The sequence below is a fragment of the Scylla paramamosain genome, chromosome 14 (genome assembly GCF_035594125.1).
Source record: "Scylla paramamosain isolate STU-SP2022 chromosome 14, ASM3559412v1, whole genome shotgun sequence".
Lineage (NCBI taxonomy): Eukaryota > Metazoa > Arthropoda > Malacostraca > Decapoda > Portunidae > Scylla > Scylla paramamosain.
Window position 1 is genome coordinate 20932423 of NC_087164.1, and position 22500 is coordinate 20954922.

General features: G+C 47.2%; 1 protein-coding gene and 1 long non-coding RNA gene across 18 annotated transcripts in view; one reads left to right on the forward strand and one right to left on the reverse strand.

The window, feature by feature from the left end:
* Positions 1–22500, reverse strand: part of LOC135107002 (uncharacterized) — a 184482-nt gene that overhangs the window by 95314 nt on the left and 66668 nt on the right. The window contains exon 3 of the long non-coding RNA XR_010271542.1: positions 4205–4272. This is a non-coding gene — a long non-coding RNA (uncharacterized LOC135107002). The remainder of the gene's footprint in view (positions 1–4204; positions 4273–22500) is intronic.
* The window catches only part of LOC135107000 (paired box protein Pax-5-like), a 169956-nt gene that overhangs the window by 88366 nt on the left and 59090 nt on the right, over positions 1–22500 (forward strand). Inside the window, exon 1 of one of the 17 annotated variants that reach the window (XM_064016518.1) lies at positions 2133–3167. The exons of 14 other annotated variants lie outside the window; for them this stretch is intronic. In XM_064016518.1, coding sequence (XP_063872588.1) covers positions 3113–3167 — 55 coding nt within the window. In that variant the 5' untranslated portion in view covers positions 2133–3112. Of the gene's footprint in view, positions 1–2132; positions 3168–6825; positions 8488–14216; positions 14311–22500 lie in introns of those variants that run through there. 2 more of the 17 variants (XM_064016516.1, XM_064016524.1) reach the window with 2 other exon arrangements.

A 22500-nucleotide genomic window follows, 5' to 3' on the forward strand; every position in this document is an offset into this window, starting at 1 on the left:
TACGATAAACTTGTGGTAGCTGCGAAGTGTGACAAAGCCGTGCGCCATTTAATGTACTTTGTTTTTTTTTTTTTTTTCTTTTTTGTCGTGGTGTTGTATTTTACGTCCAAGCTTTTTTTATTTGTCTTTTATTTTATATATTTACTTTTATCTTTGCTTTTTGGTTCCGGTTTTCAGTTACGTTCCTTGACTCGAAAGGGGTTTGTTGTTTTCAGCGTGTTCATTTGAAGTTCTTTCTTTTTCCTTTATTCTTTCTTTCTTTTTTTTCTTCCTTTCTCTTTTTTTACTCTCCTCTTTTTTCTCTCCGTGTTTTCTTATGCTTTACTAGCTTTTCTTTGTTTCCTCCTCTACCTCCACCTTTTCCATCTTCATCTTTTCCATTTCCTCATCATCATTGTCACCATCATCATCCTTTCCTTTCTTCACCTCCTTTTCCTCCTTCCCTTCCTTCTCATACAACAATAACTGATATTTTTCTACAATTCATTCCTCTTCTTCTTCAACCCCTTTCACCTCCTCCTCCATCAGCTCCTCCTCCTCCTCCTCCACCTTCTCCCACTCCGCCAGATGCATCGTCTTTGCAGGGAGCTGTCCTCTGTAGGCAGGATAATTACAGGAATTAATTACGCATTACTTAGGCTGGACCTAAGTTATGCGGAGCGGGACCTTTGGCAAGCCCGGGCCGCCGAGGAGGCCTGGACCGGGCGGCGGGGCAAGACAGACCAGATCCCTCAGCTCGCCATTAAGCTTATCACCTTGGCATCTCGACTTGAAGAAAGGGCTTTACAGGAGGGGCCGCGAGATGAGCCACTCCTCGCCTCACCCCCACCCACCACTTGCCGCCTTTGAACCCGCTGCTTGCTATGCCGTCGTGTACATGGTGTGTTTAAGGATTGAATAAGAAGAGGGCCATTCCAGGCTCTGCTGCACCAATTTGCTCCCACGTAAAAACACCATAAAAAATAATGTTTTTTTCTTCTCTTTCTTCTTCTTTCTCCTCTCTTTCTCTCTCTCTTTCTCCCTCTCATCTCCTTTCTCTCTTTTTCTCTCTCTCGCTTTCGTCTACGTACGTATGCTCTTGTCGATCACTGTTCATTCAAAAGGAGTGATGCGTACTTGTTTGCTTCATAAAGATCTCTGAGGTGTGTGTGTGTGTGTGTGTGTGTGTGTGTGTGTATGTGTGTGTGTGTGTGTGTGTGTGTGTGTGTGTTTTGCGGTTTGTCTGAACGTTATGATGACGGCGACCTTTAGTTCTTGTGAAGATGCCGGTGTGTCGTGTGCTCTCTCTCTCTCTCCTCTCTCTCTCTCTCTCTCTCTCTCCTCTCTCTCTCTTCTCTCTCTCTCTCTCTCTCTCTCTCTCTCTCTCTCTCTCTCTCTCTCTCATTTAATCTTCACCGTCTGTCCATCTCGACGCACCCTTCATCCTCCTCCTCCTTCGCATTCCCTCCTGTGCTCCTCCCTCACTTCCTTCGGTTCACCGCATGAGGCCGGGCGGGAGGGAGGCGTCTTGGAAGCAACAATAAGCAGTGGCTATTTGTATTCGTGGGTCTGGCCGAGGTAACAAGAGTAACTGCCATGAGGGATGAGACAGCCGCTGGGCAAAGGCGAGCAATCACACACACACAAACACACACACACACACACACACACACACACACACACGTTGACTTTTCTCTGATTACCAGCGTTTCCTTAAGGAGTAAGACAACCAAATGGGTGTCAAGACGTCAATGGATAACGTAACAACTTTTCTCGTGCCAGGAGAATCAAGATTTCCTCCAGCCAACATAGAGTCACAGTTCACTGGCCTCACCTACTACGCACGCAGCTTCCCTGGTCTTGTTTACCTCTATAGGTGAGGCTTTCACGAGGTTTCTGAATCACCTATAATCAGCAAGGGTCCGATCCAAGCCTTTTCGAAACAGGATCAGATAGCGGGCGCTCCCAGCGGCTACGGTGCGGCTAGGGATGATAACAGCGGCGATACAGGACGAGAGAGCCTGTGAAAGCGCGCCTCAAAGAACTCATCCCGAGGGGCTTCCCAGCGAAGAGATGCGCCTGGCCCTCGGGAGTGTGTGTGTGTGTGTGTGTGTGTGTGTGTGTTGTGTGTGTGTGTGTGTATGTGTGTCGTGGAGCACTGAGGACCGTGTAGAAGCGATGCAGACTGTGCCTGGAGGTCATTCGGCGTGGGCGTGACGGGCGTGAGGGCGGTGCTGGGCGGGGCCGGAAAGGAGGTGGGCGGTGTGGGCGCCCCAGCAGTATCACGTTATCTGGCAGGTGACACAGAAAGTCACGCCCGCCCACTGCATGAGTGGAGTGGGGCGTGCGTCTGCCGGCAGCGCTGGGGAGTCGGCAGCAGCGTCAGTCCTGCTGGTGGTCGGGGGCGGGGTGGCACTCGTGCTCGGTGCCGCTGGTCCGCCAGCGCGGTGCCATATCTGGTTCTGGATGCCATGACTACGGGATGGTGGGCCGCCAGGCGACACTTGATTCCCGCCCCGGGCGGTCACGTGGGATGACGTCAGGCATCAAGAGCCAATGGTGGGCGGCGATGGGGGGCGGAGGGCGCGGGGGGCGGGTCCCCAGGCCCAGGCGGACTGCTCATTGGTCCGCGCCGCTCCCACCAGCCACACTCATTTATCCCAGCTGAATCGCCCAACACCGACTGGAAACCGTGATTTAGCGGGAAAGATATTCAAATAAGGACGACACAGTTGGTCAAGCTTGACTAGTGCTAACACCGGGCGGCGCGCGGTGCTGAGGCAGGGCAGCCAGCGTGACGGCCAGTGTCCGCGTGTGTACCTCGTTACCCGCCTCCCGCCCCTCTACCCGTACAGTGTCGTGCCCACGCCGCCCTCAGTACCGTGGATAATACCCGCCGCCGGGGACGCTACCAGTGACGCGGGAAGCAGTGCCAGTGCCCCCGCCCCCAGTGCCTAGCTGACCCGAACCATCGCTGTCGGGGTGGAGTCGCCAGAATCGTCGTGGTCACCCCCCGCCGCGCCTCCGTCAGCGGCCTTCGTGCCTCTGCCCCGCCCTGGGGGATCGTCTCTGCGCCGCCAAGCTGGATCACTCTAACTTCGGCCTCTTCGGGCTCCGGCCCGCCTCGGCCGCCATGGACCTCACTACCGCCTACCGCTACAACCAGAACATGATGGAGTATTATACTTGTAAGAGTAAGTCTTTGTTATTGGGCGGGCGGGCGGGTGGGCGGGAGTCAGTAACACAGGGCCTCACCGGGGAGTGCGAGCGGGTGGGCGGCGGCCGTCAAAACTTGCGGCCTGACTCTTGACAAATATCATGCTTTATAGTGAGCTTTAAAAGCTCGCATAAAAATCCCAGCAGGCATGACTCGTATACATGCCACGCGTCGCGGCGGGAAGATGTATATATTGTGGCATATCAGAGGCGGAGGCCCCGCCTGCCGCTGGCCCGCCGCCCGCACTGCCCAGGTGCTCACAACTCCTCAGGTAACCAAAGCGCTACATAACGACAGCAATTATTATATTATCCGCAATATTTATTTCGTCTTCAGATTAGTTTCTCGCTTTTTACCGTGTGATTAAATATTTACGTTAAACATTCGCTGACAGTGAGAGGGGGCGCAGAGGAAAGAGCGAGATGCCCCCGGCGGCAGGCGGCCACCAGCATCCGCCGCCGCCACAGCTCGCAAAGCTCCTCGTCAAACCTGACGCTTTAGCAGTGTGAAATATAATATAACTATGAAAGCAGCTGATGGATATACATGGCAAAAAATACAGATGCATACTGTCACACAAAGAAATTTTTAAAATAATACACACATGCGTAAAAAAAATATTAGAAAGCAAAATAGTGTAGGTGTTCGCCAGGCAAGCCACGCTCATGCATATTTGTACGCTACATTTTTCGTGTATCTATTATTTTTTTATATTTTATTTTATTTTAGAGTGTAAGGGGCGCGGGCTGCGTGGGGCAACCGTCTGTCCGGCACACACGGGAGAGTGTTCGTTTTGAGTGCGTTTTTATATAACACTTGTCACTTAGCACGCCTGAAAGTGTGTGCGTGTGTGTATGTGTGTGTGTGTGTGTGTGTGTGTGTGTGTGTGTGTGTGTGTGTGTGTGTGTGTGTGTGTGTGTGTGTGTGTGTGTGTGTGTGTGTGTGTGTGTGTGTGTGTGTGTGTGTTTAAAAGAGTGAAAGACAAGAGGATAAATGTACTAAACATACCGTGGTCCTCTCAGAGCAATCCCGCCTCTCATGGCCATCGCCGCGGGGAGTGTCAGCGGGGTTGGCGGCTGGCGGTGAAGAAAAATGTGCTTAAAAAAATAGCGAAAGATCCACTAAAATCATGAATAAAATAATAACCACTAAACTTTGTGAAATTCAGATGGCGTTGCATATTCACAGAAAAAAAAAAACTCGGGAGCTTAAAACACACTAATAATAAAAATTCAGAAGGCAAACAAAAAAAAAAGCACATAACATTTGAGGCACGCACACGCAAATATTCTAAACGCATAATTACTCTCTTCCCTTTTTCTAAAGCAAAGTATATAAAAAGATGCATCCCTTCCTTCAATTTAGGATCAGACGACTATTGTTGTTTTGTTGTTCTACCTCTCTATCTTTCTCCCTTCAACACACGAATGTGGCACCCAAAATAGAAGCACTTATGGAAGGGAATATGCACCACTAAGTCAGTCTCCAGCTGTGAGAGGGCCCCAAAACTGCTCCCCCACCCAAGAAGCGTGGTGAACCCTCCTAAAGTGCCTGCGCTCGTCATTGCGCCTCAATACACGTCTCTCGTTGTTATTCACGTCATGGGTGCCAGATGCTGTGATCGTGGTCGGCTATGATGTCAAGAGTGAACATAGTCCGTACGGGCGGCGGCATTGTGTTCTTGTGATAGTAGTAGTGGTGGTGGTGGTGGTGATGGTGGATGGTTGTGGTGAGGTCGTGGTTAGTTGTGGTTAGCTGTGGTTGTGTTTGTTGTAGCTATGGTTGTGGATAAACGTATTTACTGATGTACTTGCTAATGAGGTTCATTTTCTGTCTCTCTTTGTGCCTGGCTTTATTAATTAACAAAAGTAAAATGCCTTTATACAGGACAGCCATTTAAAATTCTACTCTCACTGTGGCTGTGAGGAAAATGATAATGACTTTGAGGGCGGTGGCGGTGGTGGTGGTGGTGGTGGTGGTGATAGTCTGTCTCAGTGGTTAGGATAATAGTAATCATGATGATGATGATGGTGGTGGTGGAGATGCTAGGCTCTTTCTATAATAAAGAAAATAATGATGATGAGGATAGTAAAGGTAGTAATAATAGACCTCCTCAATGGTTAGGATAACAATAATGATAATGGTAGTGATGACAATAATGATAGTGATAGTGGTGATGATAAATTCTCTCTCTATAGTTATGACACGAGTAATACCAGTAATGATGATGATAATAATGATGGTATTGGTGATGATAATGATGGTGATGATGATGGTGCTAATAATAATGATAATGATAATGATAATGATAATGATGGTGATGATGATGGTGCTAATAATAATGATAATGATAATGATAATGGTAATGATGGTGATGGAGATGGTGGGGCAATAAACCAGGATGTGCTTGCTGAGTGTGTCATCAGTGGACGCGGCGAGAGGACACACACACCTTCTCGTCCCGCTTGTTAATGGAGAACTAATTGTTTGCCGCGGGACGAGGAGAAGAAGAAGAGCCGCGTCGAGAGAGAGAGAGAGAGAGAGAGAGAGAGAGAGGGAAAGAGAGATTCCTGACTACTGTTCTTCCTTCCTTTAAGTCTATAGACACAAACTATTAACCCATTCACACTCAGCCTTCAGATTTCTCTCTCTCTCTCTCTCTCTCTCTCTCTCTCTCTCTCTCTCTCTCTCTCTCTCTCTCTCTCTCTCTCTCTCTGTGTGTGTGTGTGTGTGTGTGTGTGTGTGTGTGTGTGTGTGTGTGTGTGTGTGTCTTTCTCCTACCCTATTTTTACCTTGTTACCCGGTGAGTGTTTTTGTGGGCGGGTGTGATGCTGGAGCTGCTCTGTTCTTCGATACGCCGGCAATAACTCGAGTTAATTGTTTTACCCAAGACAAGGATGCCCGTCCACCACATATTTACGACGGTTGGATGCAACGTTGTAATAAATTTAACCTTGCACACCCCCCTCCTCCCCTTCCTCCTTTTCCTCCCCCTTCTTCTCCTCCCTACCTCCCTCTTCCCCCATTCACCTCCTAACCTCTACCTCTCTCTCTCTCTCTCTCTCTCTCTCTCTCTCTCTCTCTCTCTCTCTCTCTCTCTCTCTCTCTCTCTCTCTCTCTCTCTCCTTCCCTCCCACCATCCTCTCCACTCCCCTTCCTTCTTCTCTCCATCACTTGTTCACCGTCCCTTCTCCTTCCCTCCCTTGCTTCGTCCATCCTTCCCCTTCCCCCTAGTGAGTAATTTATATTCTGCGCCACCACACACCAGACTCTTGTAAAAATCCAATGGTAATCGTATCTACAATTTTTCCAGCTTTGTTTTACACTTGGGCTGAAGCAAAATTCCCAAGAGAGAGGAACCAGTCGCTTAGAGTCTCACTGGAATCTGGTTATCCCTTTGCCAAGGCGGAGAGAACAACACCCTGTCTCTCTCTCTCCCTTCCCATTCTGTCTCTCTACCTCTGTCTCTCTCCCAAGCTCCCTTCCCGCTCCCCCTGAACCAGTCCTTCAGGCTCTTCCCGCCCCAGGAGTGTGTGGGGCCCGAGCAGGGTGGCCAGCAGGTAGATGGACTAATTGGTATTAACGTTAATTGGTCCTTCCACCGATAAAGTTGTTACCTCATTACGACATTCTTCAGTCGAGTGCTGGCTTGCGTCCGGCACACTAGCTGGTGACTGCCGCCCCGCCCGGCCCGCCTGCCCGTCTATCCGCCTGCCCGCCTGCCTGCCTGCCTGCCTGCCACTCCGCCCTGCCGCTTCCCGTCACATGTTCAACCCCCAGCCCCTGTAACCCGAATCTCGCGTCCCTATTTCACGTGACTCGCGGGGCATCACTGAAATCTTCCCGTCCAAGTCGCAGAGCCGCGTGATTATTATTATTATCAGACGCAAGACCGTGTATACAAAGGTGCCGGCATATATTCTGTTACCAGTGTACTATTATCACGATTGTTACTCGCCTGAATATCAACTTCATATATTTATTACGCCCGAGCGCCATAATTTTCGGAGATGCATGGGTGTTGAACGTGAATGAGGCAGATTTTCTTCTTTTTTTTCTGCAATGCGCGTGAAGGTGACTCCCATCTCGCGTCAGACCGTGGCGGAGAACAATAGGTCTGTGTCAGCTTGAATTTACGTTTCCATAACTTACCATTCTTGTGTATGTTCAGCAGGCCGTGTAGGCTTAGTGTCTTCCCCCAACACCTGCAAAACTATATACAAAAAACTCCAAGACTACCCGCTCCCTCCATAAGACTCGAGAGAAAGTTTTCGTTACATTTTCCAATTTACGCGACGGGCATTGGTGTGGGGCAGGCGGCGGCCACGCCAGAGTGAGGCGGTAGAGTGGTGCTGGCTGCGGATCCTGACGGAGGAAAAGCCACGAAAACCGCAGTCATAAAAATAGTGAAAATATATTGGTGTTAATCCTCCATACTTCCAGCGGTGGAGAGAAAATATCCGCTCTCCTCCAACTCCTCCCCGGCGAGGCAACATAGACAAAGGATTAATTACGCTGTGGATATAAATCTGGATAATCCCCCAAGGTAGGGCGGCCAAGCCAGGTGCCACGCCGCCCCTGTTCCATGAGTGGCCAGTGTGAGGGACGCTCCCCGGCGGCCTGTCTCCCCACTTGACCGTCGATCCCTCGGTTTGTGTCTGCAAATCCAGTCGGCCTGGGATTGATCTTTTGGTGGGATTATAGTGGACCAAGTTAATCCGGCAGTAAATCCTTCCTGACAGATTTTGGATTTAGCCCAAAGCCGGACACCAAGTGGTCGTAGTGACCTCTTAATTGGCGTATTATTGAAGGCCGCGGATCTACATTATTGGTTGGGCACCGCGCAGCCACCCTTGCCTTCCTCGTCTTCGTCAGCTTCCGGGAGTTTAGCGTGGCAATGATTCTGTCGCACATCCCATTAATGATGAAAGATTTACGTGGGAAGAAAAGAAACATTTTAAGCCAACTAAACTAATATAAATTTGTTACGCGGCTGTCTTGGCTAACTGAGCGACATAAAAGCAGTTCTGGATGCGAATCATCTGTGTTCCATTCACTCAAGGAAATCTAACTCCACATACAACACAATAACAATGTTTACCCGCCATCGCTAAAAACTCGAGGCCCTCCCGCAAGTGTCCTGAATTTCGAAGCCCACCAACTCCGTCAGAACCTTCCTTCACAAGCTCCTGAAGTGACTGAAGTGTAACCCTGCCTCATGGACGTGTCACCGGCATATCTCACTAGTTACCAGTACCTGTTGGGTCTTCACACTCGCCTCCTCAGTCTAGGTAAACAGTTACTTCCTCACTCTGTATTTATTTCCCACGTTGTTCATATTATCATGCAAGCAACAGATGAATAAACTTTGTAACTGTTTCTCACGCGACTGCCCTGCTCTGTGTATGTATGTGTATGTGTGTGTGTGTGTGTGTGTGTGTGTGTGTGTGTGTGTGTGTAAATGCATACATCCTACACACTTTCCGCGCCGCCTATTCACCGCCACCAGCTCCCCTGTCACGCGCACATCGTCTTCCCCGCTGTCTATACGCATCTCACTACGCCTATTCACGGACTGACAGCGTCTCTCAGCTCTCCCCGACGAGGCATTCAACGCTTGAGCTAAATAATCACCCCGTTGCTTAAAGGTGAAGCTGACAGGCTGGAAGAAACGTGCTGACAGGAACCTTCCGCTTTCTTCCGGTGTAATTAGCAAGTTATATTACCAGAAAAAAAAAAAGAAACAGGAATAATTGAAATAGTAGTTGTAATAATAATGATAAATAATAGCACTCAGGATTTTCTTTATTTTTTTATATGTTAAGAATTATTTAGTCATTTCCTTTTATAGTGGTAAAGGAAGCAGACAGAACCAACACACACACACACACACACACACACACACACACACACACACACGAGGAGGAAGAGGAACTTCAATTAAAGGCTCAAAACAGTAATCCCGTATACCCACCTCCCTCTCCCTCCCTCTCCCTCTCTCCCTTCCCTTCAGGAGCGTGTAGTGCGAGAGAGGTGTCGACCATTTCTCTTATTAGCGCGAGTGTGCCTGAGGAAGCTGTGCCGTGTTAATACAGATGGATTCACCACCTAACAGCAAGCCCTCATGCACACCACGGGTCACGCTCACAGCCCCGCCTCTCACGCTATTCATGCTCCTCTCACGCTCCTCGCCGCCGTCTCTCCTGCGTGCCCTCTGCGTATTCTCTCTCGGTTGTTATACACACACGTCTCTCTCTCTCTCTCTCTCTCTCTCTCTCTCTCTCTCTCTCTCTCTCTCTCTCTTGGTGATCTCTTCTTCACTATATCTGCATGTTTCTTCTCTTTTCTTTTTTTTTCTCTTCGTTTCGTGTTTTTGTCTTCTTTATTTCTTCTGAGTATTTATCTTTTTGTTCTTTCTTTCTTTCTTTCTTTCTTTCTTCTTCTTCTTCTGTTCTTCTTCCTCCTCTTCCTCCGTTTCCTATTGCGCTTTCCTTTTTTTTTCTCTCTCTCCATATATTTCTTTTCTTAGTCTTTTTTTTTTCTCTCTGTTTCTTTCTCTGTTTCTCCTCCCTGATTCTCTTTCTGGAATTCCTCTGCTCCTCTTCCTGCTTCACTACATCATTAACATCATCATCATCATCATCGTCATCATCGTCGTCATCGTTATCATCGCCATTATCATTGCCAACACCATCACCACCACTTATTTCTGATCCTAGTACGATTTTCTCTCTCTCTCTCTCTCTCTCTCTCTCTCTCTCTCTCTCTCTCTCTCTCTCTCTCTCTCTCTCTCTCTCTCTCTCTCTCTCGCTCTATTATGTTGCCGAAATATTACGCGGATGAACACACACACACACACACACACACACACACACACACACACACACACACACACACACACACACACACACACACACACACACACACACACAACACACACACAGAGCAGTGCACACACGTAAGCTCTCTCTCTCTCTCTCTCTCTCTCTCTCTCTCTCTCTCTCTCTCTCTCTCTCTCTCTCTCTCTCTCTCTCTCTCTCTCTCTCTCTCTCTCATAGACGGCGAGCAGCAAACTCACTCACTCGCACACACACACACACACACACACACACACACACACACACACACACACACACACACACACACACACACACACACACACACACACACACACACACACACACACACACACACACACACACACCACACCCCGACTATAAACAGCAAGCAATAACAGCAATTATTGTCCTAAAAATTGTAAAAGGTTGCTGCATCCATATGACGTTTATATTTCCAACCATGGCAATTTAAAAGCTGCATTGCACAATGTAAAATGAAATGCCCTTTAGAGACACACAACATGCTGGAATTTATCATGAAAATATTAAAAAAAGTATTTACTCTTTTATTTTTTTTTGGTTGTTACTTTAGTTGCTCTCCTACAAAAAAAAAAAAGAAAATAGGACGTGAAATGCGATGTAAAATGCGTATATGTACATTGTCTGTCATTATTGGTGGTGGTGTTGTTGTTGTTATTATTATTATTATTGTTGTTGTTGTTGTTGGTGGTGGTGGTGGTGGTGGTGTTACTACGACCACCACCACCACCACCACCACACACTGGGCGCTTTCATCACACTCATTACCTCTACATGACACTCATTACCTCTACATCACACATTTCTGATGGCTGCACTCACACGCTCATTCCTAACTCCACCACCACCATCACCATCACCAATATTACCACTACCACCACCACCACCACTCCTACCATCCTCACCACCACGACCGCCAATGCAAAGTAACAGCAAATGAACACAATTGAGTCCTACACAATAACTGCTCTAACTGCCATTATTGCAAGGCTTCGTTAGTGTTATTATTAGCATGCAGTTCTTTGTCATGAGGGTATTCGTCAACACCCTCTCTCTCTCTCTCTCTCTCTCTCTCTCTCTCTCTCTCTCTCTCTCTCTCTCTCTCTCTCTCTCTCTCTCTCTTGTGTATTTATGTATTTATTTATTTACTTATTTGTTGTTATGTTTTCGTCCTTCTTCTCTTATTTTGTGTTCACTCTCATTCTTCCTACTTAGTTTACTTTATGGCTCTTGTTGTTGTTGTTGTTTTTGTTGTTGTTGTTTTTGTTGTTGTTGTTGTTGTTGTTGTTACTGCTATTGTTGTTGAAGAATAGTTAAGAGTTTTTTTTTTCCTCCTTTTATGTATTTTTTTTATATAACTTCTACTTATGGTTTTGTGTCTTGTGGAATTATCCTCCCCTCTAAATGTAAATTGTCTAAGTAATTTTTTCTCCTTCTACTCCTCCCTTAATCCTCTTTCTCTTCCTCCTCCTCCTCCTCCTCATCTTAATCCTTCTCGTTATAGCGGCGTCAAAACACAAACCAACCAACACTAATCGTAATCCTTCTCCCCTCCTCTTACCTGTAAACCCTTCACCTGTGCCCTCGACAACTCACTCACGAACCTCTGTATAAACTATTAGCCTTACGTTTTTCATTCCCCCGTCCTCGCCTCACCCCGCTGGCCTTTTCCTTTCACCTCGCGTTATGTAGGAACTAACGTGACAAATGCCCCCTAATTAGCAGGTGAGTTAAGGAGTGTTCACGTGTCCAGACGGCTTTTAATGCAATGAGCGTATCCATAGCCAAGTGTCTCTGGTCACGCGATGCTCCCTCCCCCTTCCCTCCCTCTCTCACTCACCCACCCTACCTCTCTGTCTTTCCCTCCCTCCTAATCTCTCTCTCTCTCTCTCTCTCTCTCTCTCTCTCTCTCTCTCTCTCTCTCTCTCTCTCTCTCTCTCTCTCTCTCTCTCTCATCGTGTCTTGTTTTGCTTTTTTCCGTGAGTCACTGTGGTGCAAATCTATTTATTTATGTTATGTCATAGATTTTTTTTATTTTTATCTGTTTTATTGTTTTATGTTGCTGATTCTCTCTCTCTCTCTCTCTCTCTCTCTCTCTCTCTCTCTCTCTCTCTCTCTCTCTCTCTCTCTCTCTCTCTCTCTCTGAAGGCTTTTCTCACCTGGCAAACATTAGTGGACATTCCGTAGGTGGGTTGGGCGGGCGCCTCTCACGCTTATTCTCGTGTATAATTGTTTTGTCTCACGCTATCTTCCGTGGCCTCATACTCTTCTCTCTCTCTCTCTCTCTCTCTCTCTCTCTCTCTCTCTCTCTCTCTCTCTCTCTCTCTCTCTCTCTCTCTCTCTCTCTCTCCTTTCTTCAGCGTAATTAAAGGTCTGCTCTAAATGTAAATGAAGTTCTAGTGTTACCAGGAGGTCTGCCGCCGCGTGTTCTGCCAATAATAATAGTAATAATACGAGTTCTTAGTTTTCCGTCATGTTAATTGTCTCGTGTCACTCGAACACGCCCCACCTCTCTTCTTTCTTAACTAATGACTTCTTCTTCTTCTTCTTCTTCTTCTTCTTCTTCTTCTTCTTCTTCTTCTTCTTCTTCTTCTTTTTCTTGTTTGTGTTCCTTGATTTTCTTGGTATTTTATTATTGCTATTGTTTTTATTATTTTTCATTTCACTGTAGTGTTTTTTTTGTGTGTGTGTTTCTTTTTCTTATTTCTTTGCATTTCATTTCGTTTTGTTTATCTAATGATGCATTTTTTTCTCTTTCGTTCCTTTTGCTAATATAGTTTTCATAATCCTATAAAACTAGTCTATTTTCTTTTACATTTTTTTTTCTTTCTGATGATGTACGCACTACACTCCTTTCTCTTTGTATTTAATTTCATTTTATTCATCTCATGAAGGTTCTTTTTTATTTTCATATGTATACATTTTTTTCATAATTTCAAAATAATATTGTTCTTTTCCATTATTTCCCGATAAAGTACGTCTCTCTCTCTCTCTCTCTCTCTCTCTCTCTCTCTCTCTCTCTCTCTCTCTCTCTCTCTCTCTCTCTCTGTGTGTATATTTTTTTTTTTTATCGCTAGAAGCTTTTTTCGACGAGCGCTTCATTTTGGTTTCATAATTTCATAACAATCCCATTTTCTTTGACTTTTTTGTGTCGTATGATGTACGCACGTAATGCTCCACCATCCAAAACGTGACGACATTACTCTTTTCATCTCTCCCGCTCACCCTTCCGTCGTTCTCTTCCGCCTTTCCATCGTCCCTCCCTTCCTTCATTCATTCCCTGCCCCAATTCCTCCCTCCCTCCTTCCTTCCTTCCTTCCTTACATTTCTTCTCCATGAGGCCCAATGTCTTCATCTTCTACGAAAAAGAGGGAGAAAAAAAGAATCACATATTTGGCCGCAACTTATCAGGCATAACAAATTTCCCGGGCTGGTCTTGCCCTTGTTGTATTTATGGCTCTCTCGTTTATGGTCGTGTCGCAGCCCCGATCGTCTGGTATTCGTATCTTCACGGAATATTTAGGGTAATCTGAAAATATCCCGGCCACTTGAGGGAGACAGAAAGAGTGTGTGTGCGAGGGGAGGTGAAGGGAGGGGAGGGAAGGGAAGAGAGAGAAACAAGTGAAGCTGGTCTATTTTTGGAGGCCTTAATAAGGGTAGTGAGAGTGATAGTGGTGATAGGGATACGAACATAAACGACAACAACAACAACAACAACAACAACAACAATAAAAACAACAACAACATAAATAACAGCAACAGTAATTCAGACAGGATCAATAACTGTAGCTCTTTCGTAGTAGTAGTAGTAGTAGTAGTAGTAGTAGTAGTAGTAGTAGTAGTAGTAGTAGTAGTAGTAGTAGTAGTAGTAGTTATTGTAGTAGTAGTAGCAAAAGTAACCGTCGTAGTGGTAAAATTTCCGTCTCGCAGCATCCCAGTCTACTGCTATCAAGGAAGGACATCTTTTCTTCAGTGATTCTCGGTGCATCATATCCTTGTCGCGCTGAGAATGACGATGAATAAATGCCTTGATGCAGGGACGAGGCACGGGGGCTGGAGAGGAGGGGGGTGACGAGGGGGAGAGGAGATGCAACACAATGCCAAACTAGTAGAATGGGAGGGAGGGGAAGAGATGGAAGGGATGGGAGGAGTCACAATGTTAAGAGAGAACCGCAGTATAAGTGGAGTGATGAAGTGTGACGGTGTGAAAGTGTTGAGCATTAAGATCTTCAAAAGGTGAGAGTGAGGATTGAATGGATAATATTAGGTTAGACTTATTAAGGTTCGTATTCTTAGATGTTTCAGTGTCTTAATTCGACTACTTATAACAGATTCTTGTTTAAGTGAGTGGTGTTTTCCATTATGTTTATGAATAATACTAACAGTTTAACAATTTTGCATGATCAGCTGGAAAAAAGTAATGAAAACACAGCTAATAATCTACGAGGGATGATCATTTCTTAAAGTTTGTGAACAGATGGTGCAATTCTCTGTATAACAAGTACGAAATTGTTTAGGTTAAGTTAGATTAGGTTAGGTTAGGTTTGATGAAATTAGATTAGGTTAGATTCGGTCAAGTTAGATAATGGTGTTGTTATAAGCGCCAAAAGCGTTTTTAAAATACAGGTCTTTAAGTGTGAAGTGTGACTCATACACAAACCCAGTAAGGCCAAGTATGTGCAGTGTATTCGAATGCGTAGCCTTTGTTGAAGCCTACAGTGTCGCCGCCTCGCACAGTGCAACACGCCACGGAGGTCGTATTAGAGTTGTTACATGATATGCATCACGCAATGACATGTGTAGTAATACTTGTGGAACACTGCCAGCTGGACACAACTCACCAAAACTGGGGTGGTCTTTGTTTTGCCAAGTTTGTATTTATGTGTGTTCTTGTATATTCGTACATATGTAGGAAGCGTTTTTCAGTGTTTTAGTGGAGTAGTGGATCTGATAAAATAGTGGATTATGTTATAGAGGAGTAGGAAGATGTAATATAATCTCTCTCTCTCTCTCTCTCTCTCTCTCTCTCTCTCTCTCTCTCTCTCTCTCTCTCTCTCTCTCTCTCTCTCTCTCTCTCTCTCTCTCTCTCTCTCTCCTTTCTCCCATAATGCAGCCCAGAACTACCGCAAAAATAGTTTAATTATACTTGAAGTGACAAAAGAATTACCACGAAAAATACAAAGTGAACATTAATTACAGCAACAAACAGCAAAAACAATGGCAATAAGGATGACAGAGGAAAATAATAGTAATAACAATAATAATAATAATAATAATAATAATAATAATAATAATGATAATAATAATAATAATAACCAAACCACCACCATCACCACCACCACCACCACTAGGAGCAAGACATCGCGGGACGCTGCACGGTCAAGGGATGCCAAATCACATCCCAAACATCGATTCCCACGACCCGGTACATCATTTCCCCATTTGGCTTCTCCCTCCAGTGTCCCTCCTCTTCCCCCTTCCTCCTTCCCGAATCCCCTGCTTCCCGCCCCTCTTCCCTCCTTCCCGCCCCTCCTCCAGCCTTCCCTCTCCGCTCCCCTCCTTCCACATTCGCTACGGCGGGGAAAGAGGGAGCGATGAGAGACTGGGTGGGAGAGTGATGAGTTCAGGGAAGGGGAGGGGGAGCAGTGGGTAGAGGGAAACTGAGATATACTGGCATGGGAAAACTGCCGATGAACCAAGCAATGGAAAAAAAAAAGGTGAGGAAAAAATACTCACAAGTGAATCAAGGAAAAAGAATGAGGGTTTACATGCATATATGGTGTACTCGTACAAGATGTGAAATGAATCTTAGTTCGTGTGTAGAAATGACGAGTTTTAAATAATAGAATATCTTTGCGGCAAATGAAAGACTTGTATTATACCCGTGTGCATTAACTAGTACACCTTTCAATCTATCTATCAGACACTTACTCTCCTCCTTTGAACTTTGCTTTTCATTACTGAGACTACTTTTTTTAATCTTCAAACGTCGTTCATTTGTTTCCTATCTCGATACTCAGCTCAACTGTACAAATGCAGAGGGAAAAGTAGAGCATTTGGTTGAGTAAAAGGGAATCATGTAGTGACAGAGAAGAGGTCATGAGGGTTTAGAAAATAATTATACAGAAGCAGACACAGTGGAATGAAAAGCATCTGTAACAAGAGCATCAGAGCACAAATAGAACAGCTAAAAATCGCTAAAAGAAATAGAGGAAAATGAAGGCGAGCAAGATCATTTTTAACCGGAAGAAAGAAATTTAAGACACGAAAGTAAAATACCACAGCTGCATCCTCGTAACAAAACGAAAGAAATTATACAACATAAAACTGTATGAAATTAAGAACTGACCTAAAACCATAAGCGGAGAAGTCAAGGACACACACACACACACACACACACACACACACACACACACACACACACACACACACACACACACAGGAGCGTGAAGAAGAACCTGCGAAGAAGGAAGTGAAGGTCTAAGCAGCACAGGCCACTGGGAGGGAATTTCTGTAAATGTGACAGTCATAACAAGTTGGGAGGAGCGCCTGGCGAGGGTCCTGGAGTCGGCCATGATGTGTCTTTTAATGTATCCTATTGTCCCCTCGGAATGGCCAGCGGGGGCCGAGGGAAGTGGAAACAATGGCCACATATCGGGAAAAAATTATGTCGTTCCCTCTCAGACTGGGAGCGAGGAAGTGACGGATAATTGGCCCCGTGTCGCCAGGAGGACGTCTTGGGGAGAAGGGAAGGAAGGGAGGAAGGGAGGGAGAGCATGGGAGAGGGGAGAGGAGGCGAGGAGAGGGACGGCCGCCACTCCAGACCATATACTATTGACGGTCGTGTGTGAGGTGACTTTCGTTACACTCAATTATTATTTGTGTTTCGATGTTTTTCCTCCTCCCCCCCTCCTCCTCCTCCTCCTCCTCCTCCTCCTCCTTTACAGCCACTGAGCGTCCTGTCTGTGGCTCAACTTCACCTCTCACTGCTCCCTTCAGCCTCCTCCTCCTCCTCTTCCTCCTCCTCTTCCTCCTCCTCCCTTCGTCGAGATGTTCTTACGCGTGGACAAATATTCCTGCCCACCTTTCTCTTCCTCCTACAATATCAAGCCGTAAACTCCCATAAACCCCGCTTCTGTGTCGCTCGGTTCAGAACATTCAAGAGCCTCGCGTCCCCACTCTGGATTCCAATACTATTGTCACCGCCACATTCCACATTCTCGGCCGCCGCCCATACCTACAACCCACCGGCTGCCTGCTTCCCCGCTTCCTTGCTCCCACCCAACGATGCTACTGTTCCTGCTACGATCTTTCTTTTAATTTCCAGTGCACGTAACCAACGATTTAATCAAGTACTCGTTTTTATAGTTGCCAAGTTTTCTTCTTTCATGATTCGAGTACGATATATAAAATCTTTCTATTACAAGACCACAAAATAAAATTAAAAAAATCTATACCTTCTCAAAATTTAAGAAAGCGATTGAGTGAGGGAGCCGGGCAGTGGGAGGAGCTGTTGTGCGGGTGGCGGCGCGGCGCGTGGCCAGTTGTTGTGACAATACCAGTGGTCAGCTGACCCCTAGAGAGGACGCCGCTGACCTCTGTGGGCGGTCCTGCCAGTAATGAAGGCTATTCACTGCCTGCAGGTCGCCGTGAGGCCTCTCCGTGACCACAAGATTGTTTAGCGATGAGATTTTTGGAACGTGGACCGCCGCGACGTGTGCAGGATCCTACACTCGTGGCTTGGGGAGTTCTGTCCGCGCGATATCAACCAGTTGTGTACCCTGCAGCGCGCGTCTATTTGAAAACTAATGTAAAATTGTTTGATCTGTGAATAATCCTTGTTATCTTCCCCGGGGGGCCATATGGTGGGGCGGGGCGGGGGCGGGGCGTGGTGGGGCGGGAACAGGCAGGGGCGTGCCGGGACCTGACGACCCCCTGAGACTTGGTTTATCGCCGCCATCTGAAGAGCCAGCACGTGCCTCACTTCCCCTCCCCCCTCCCCTCCCCCCCGCGACCCCTCTCAAGGAATCCCTCCGCTGACAAACTGCTGTGAGGGCCGCCGCCGCCGCCGCCGCTCCCCGTCCCAGAATGACTGCCTTTATTGTCCCGACTTTCTTTTTGGTGCGGAACTCTAAGGTGCCATTACGTGCCACACCACCGCCAGCCGCCACACACCCCGGGCAAATAACACCACCATTCACTCCACACCGCGGACAGCCACGTGCCCCACACACCACACCACCGTCCTTCATCACCATCTCCAACACCAGCGCTCATTATACGAGTAAGTCCACTAACACCACCACCACCGTCCTGTACGCCGCCGCCGCCGCCCTCCACCTCACCACTACCAGCAGCCGGCCAGTTATCGGCCCCACCACTCCTCCGACACTTGACAGCCGCCGCGCCACTAATCCAATCAAACAATTGATAATAATGGACCACCGTCGGCGCCCTCCCACCGCTTATCTCAGAAACACGAGCTCGCAAAACTGACGGATTACAGGGCCTCTCCCCTCACTCACTCCCCTTCCTCAGTGCCCCGTCTCCTCCCCTCTTTCCCCTTTCATCTGTGCTCCTCTCCCATCCTTCCCTCACATTACTGATCCTTATCCATTAATGCGCCGTGCTGTTGTTGTCTGTGATGTCGGGTTCTTGTTCTGTTTCCCGTACCGTGCATACAAGCGTTGATTTCCCTGATGTATGTATTTTTTCAGCATAACAGTACAACATTTCTTTGCCTCCGCCACGAGCAGCACAACTCTCTCCTACTGTCCTCCTCTTCACCACCACCACGTATCTCTCTCCTCTCTGTCCTCCCTTGTCCCTCTGTCCCTCCCTCCCCTTCCAGCCCCTCACCGCCACCCCTCAATAGATACACGGATCAACACTCACTTACGTCTACTTATCTGATTGCCCACCCACTTATCCGGCCCCCCAAATCCACTTATCCGGCCCAACACAAACAGATGACACCCCGCCGCTGACAGGTGCAGAGGGACGCTCGACATATGTTTACGGGAAGCTTTATCTGTTAACCTCGTCATAAGCTCATGAGCGACACGGACTGTATACATAATTAATATCTCGGAGGGGAGGGACTACGGGCCGCCAGGTGCGGCGACCCTGAGGGAGAGGAGGGAGGGTTTGGTGTGAATTTGTCCCCCTCCTTCCTCTCCTCACCTTCCGCTACTCTCGTCTCTACCTCTGTGGCTGCCCAGACTCGCACTCCTGGCACAGACTGATGACGATTTTACCCTCTGAAAGTTGATCTCTGGCTCTGATTAACTCAAGTGCAAGAAAGTTTTTCTTTTTAGGAATGCAAAGTAGGAAAACGAGACTAGTTTAGTGTCACTACACAACACTGTAATAAAAAAAAAATTGCAGTATATACGTAGTTTTAGGAATACCGTAGTGACACAAACGAAGGGGACTTACGTTCCTGACAAAAGAAAACTTTCTTGCAAAAGTGGAGATCTGTTTAAGAGAGCAGCAATTGTCAATGAAAGCGCGAAACAATAGTGTATGTAAAGCTGGAGACGCACTGTACAATAGTTCTTTAAGGGGTGAGGAATGTGCAGCTGTAACACTCACCAGTCAAGGGGAGAGTAGTGTGTGTGTGTGTGTGTGTGTGTGTGTGTGTGTGTGTGTGTGTGTGTGTGTGTGTGCACGGATCTGATTTAATGAGATAGGAGGCTGACTTGAGACAGCCACTGAGAACAGCAAGACAGGCCACGGCGCAGGAATGGAGAGCGGGGGAAGCAGGGACAGCTGTGTCGCAGACTTATTATTGGGAGTCGCGACGTCAAGCTACCATGACGGAACAACAAGAGGAGCCATTTTGATGTACTGACTCAGGCTCTCGCAAGACGGATCTACTTAATTTAAAGCTCAGTCTTGCATTCCTGATCCAGAATAACACTGTTCCTCAATGTAAACCAGACCCAAACTCTAAAGGGTTATTCTGTGTTAACTTTTGGCGGTTTGTATCTTGGAATTTGAGGAAGGGGTTGGTTTATGTGTGTGTGTGTGTGTGTGTGTGTGTGTGTGTGTGTGGAGGGGGTGGGGGGGGTTGATGGTATACAGTAGAAAACGACTCCTGCGTCCCCAACCCTCCCGCTGGCCGCCAAGGGAGGGGCAGGAGGGAGACACAAGGGATCGGGACACCTGGCTGGGGACACAGGGGCCTGATTGACACCATTCACGTGGCTGCTTTAAATGTGTTTATTTCGAGTGATATTGTGCCCTCGCGTGATGCGCCTGCAAATCTCGCACATATAAATTCGTCATAAAATAAAACACGTACGTCACTTCTCTAAAAAAGAACTGACGAAGCTGTACTGTAAGCCTGTGCGAGGCTGACACATCCACAGCGGCGGCCTCGGGTACTGCGACGTTGCAGCGAAACACGTGAGGCGCCGCTAAGTGTTTCCCAAGGTATAAGGTATCACCACCACACCCTCTCTGATGACTCTCTCGATTATTCAGTAGTGCCTTCCAGCATGCAGCGCCTCTTGCCCTTATTACGCTGGTATTCGGGGCGGCGGTCGAGGGGCCACTTCACGCCACGAGTGAGGGAAGAAGAGAACGTTTGTGGAACACCATAGAGGGGCGAGGAACATGTAATGTGATGTTCCCCAGGCCTCGATGAACCTGGGTATCAAGTAGCCTATCCGTCTCGCTCCCCTGCACGTGATAAAAGCCTCTGGGTCACGTCTCTATAAAGAATCATCTAGCATGTAATGTGTCCCCCCCCGCAAGTGTCCGTCTGGCTGGGATGAAATGGGTAGGGTAGAGAGGGGGGGAAGCCTCCCGCCAGACTTTCCCTCTTATTAAAAAGTCACACCGACGCACCGCTGCTCAGTATGGGTATGGGCAATGGATCTCCTTTGTCGGGAGTCGGGGAGTTTTTAATGCGTTTTTGCGCACTCAAATTGATAATGCGAGTCTCAATTATGCAGGTTTTATGGCTTTTACTGGCTCTTTAATAGGATATGACGATGAGATGGTACTAGTGCGACCCATCCAGAACGACGCGAAACATTGTGTACATTCCATCCTGTTTAGGCGTCTAGAGAGGAAAGTTCATAAAGGCAGGGGAGAAAAGGAAGGTGGAGAGGGTGAAGGAGGGAGAGAGGGAGGGTATCTGGGGAGCCACAATCCTGCCCGAGCTCTGAATACCCTGAGTGGCGCCGCAGCTGCCGGGGAAACACTGGCCATTCACCCCACTTGTGTGGAAAACGACCGACTCATTCCACTGTGTTTCATCCGTATATTTATTCGCTGCGGAGTGACAATACTCCCCGGCCATCGAGTGGAAAATTCGACTAAGGCTGCGAAAGCTTCTGGGATTCGGGACGCGGGCGGTCGAATGCTCACTTTAACGTGCATTATCCGAGGCTGCCTTGTAATGCTCGTATAAATGAGTCGCCATAATACCCAATGGAGTCTGGTTGTGCCCGACAATGACGGATTCGAGATTGATACCCTGTTTATGAAGGAGGTCACTTCGCCCCATTGTCAGTCTCCCTCATTATTTTTTCTGTTAGGCGAACCGAGTCTGGCCACGCGCCCCGACCAGCCTCGCCCCGCTGCTCACCGCCCCTCCTCCTCGCCCCCGCCTTCTCCAGCGCCCCCCTCCGATACCCGACGGGGAAGATCTGAAAAGCAGAGAAGGCTGTATTTTGGAAACTGTCTGAGGATTCAATTATTAACACAAGCTGTGGAATGTCCTATGAGAAATAAGTAACTTCGCTAACGTATGACACGCAAAGAGTCTTTTGCGCACTTTTAACCGGAAGACCGAGCGATCGCAAGAAGATATAAAAAAATAAGAAAGAAACGAATGAAAAGACACCAGGCACGCAAGCAACTCAACACAAGGATATAACACTTTAGAATGCTTGACTCTCGATACATTTCTTTGGTGCACTTAACTCCAATGGTAATATACTATTGAACAGCACGCGAACAGAGACTCATGCACACACACCCACACACACACACACACACACATACATTAAGGGTCATATATTCAATGGGGTATTTAGTTATATTGATTTATAGTGAAATATATATCTACATAAACTTTATATAATGCAGTTACGCTATTGTTCTGCGTATTAAGTTTTCACTGGCATGGTACAGCATATCAAATAATATATCATCGTGTGTCCTCATGGTGTTCAGTATAAATTAACCATGAGTTTTCTAGCGCTTATATAGACGGTCAATGATTTTCTTACATATTTCAACGTAACTCTCTCTCTCTCTCTCTCTCTCTCTCTCTCTCTCTCTCTCTCTCTCTCTCTCTCTCTCTCTCTCTCTCTCTCTCTCTCTCTCTCTCTCTCTCTCTCTCTCTCTCTCTCTCATAATTACTCATCGACACTACATAGTAAATCTGGACTTGCTCTTGACTTTTCGTAA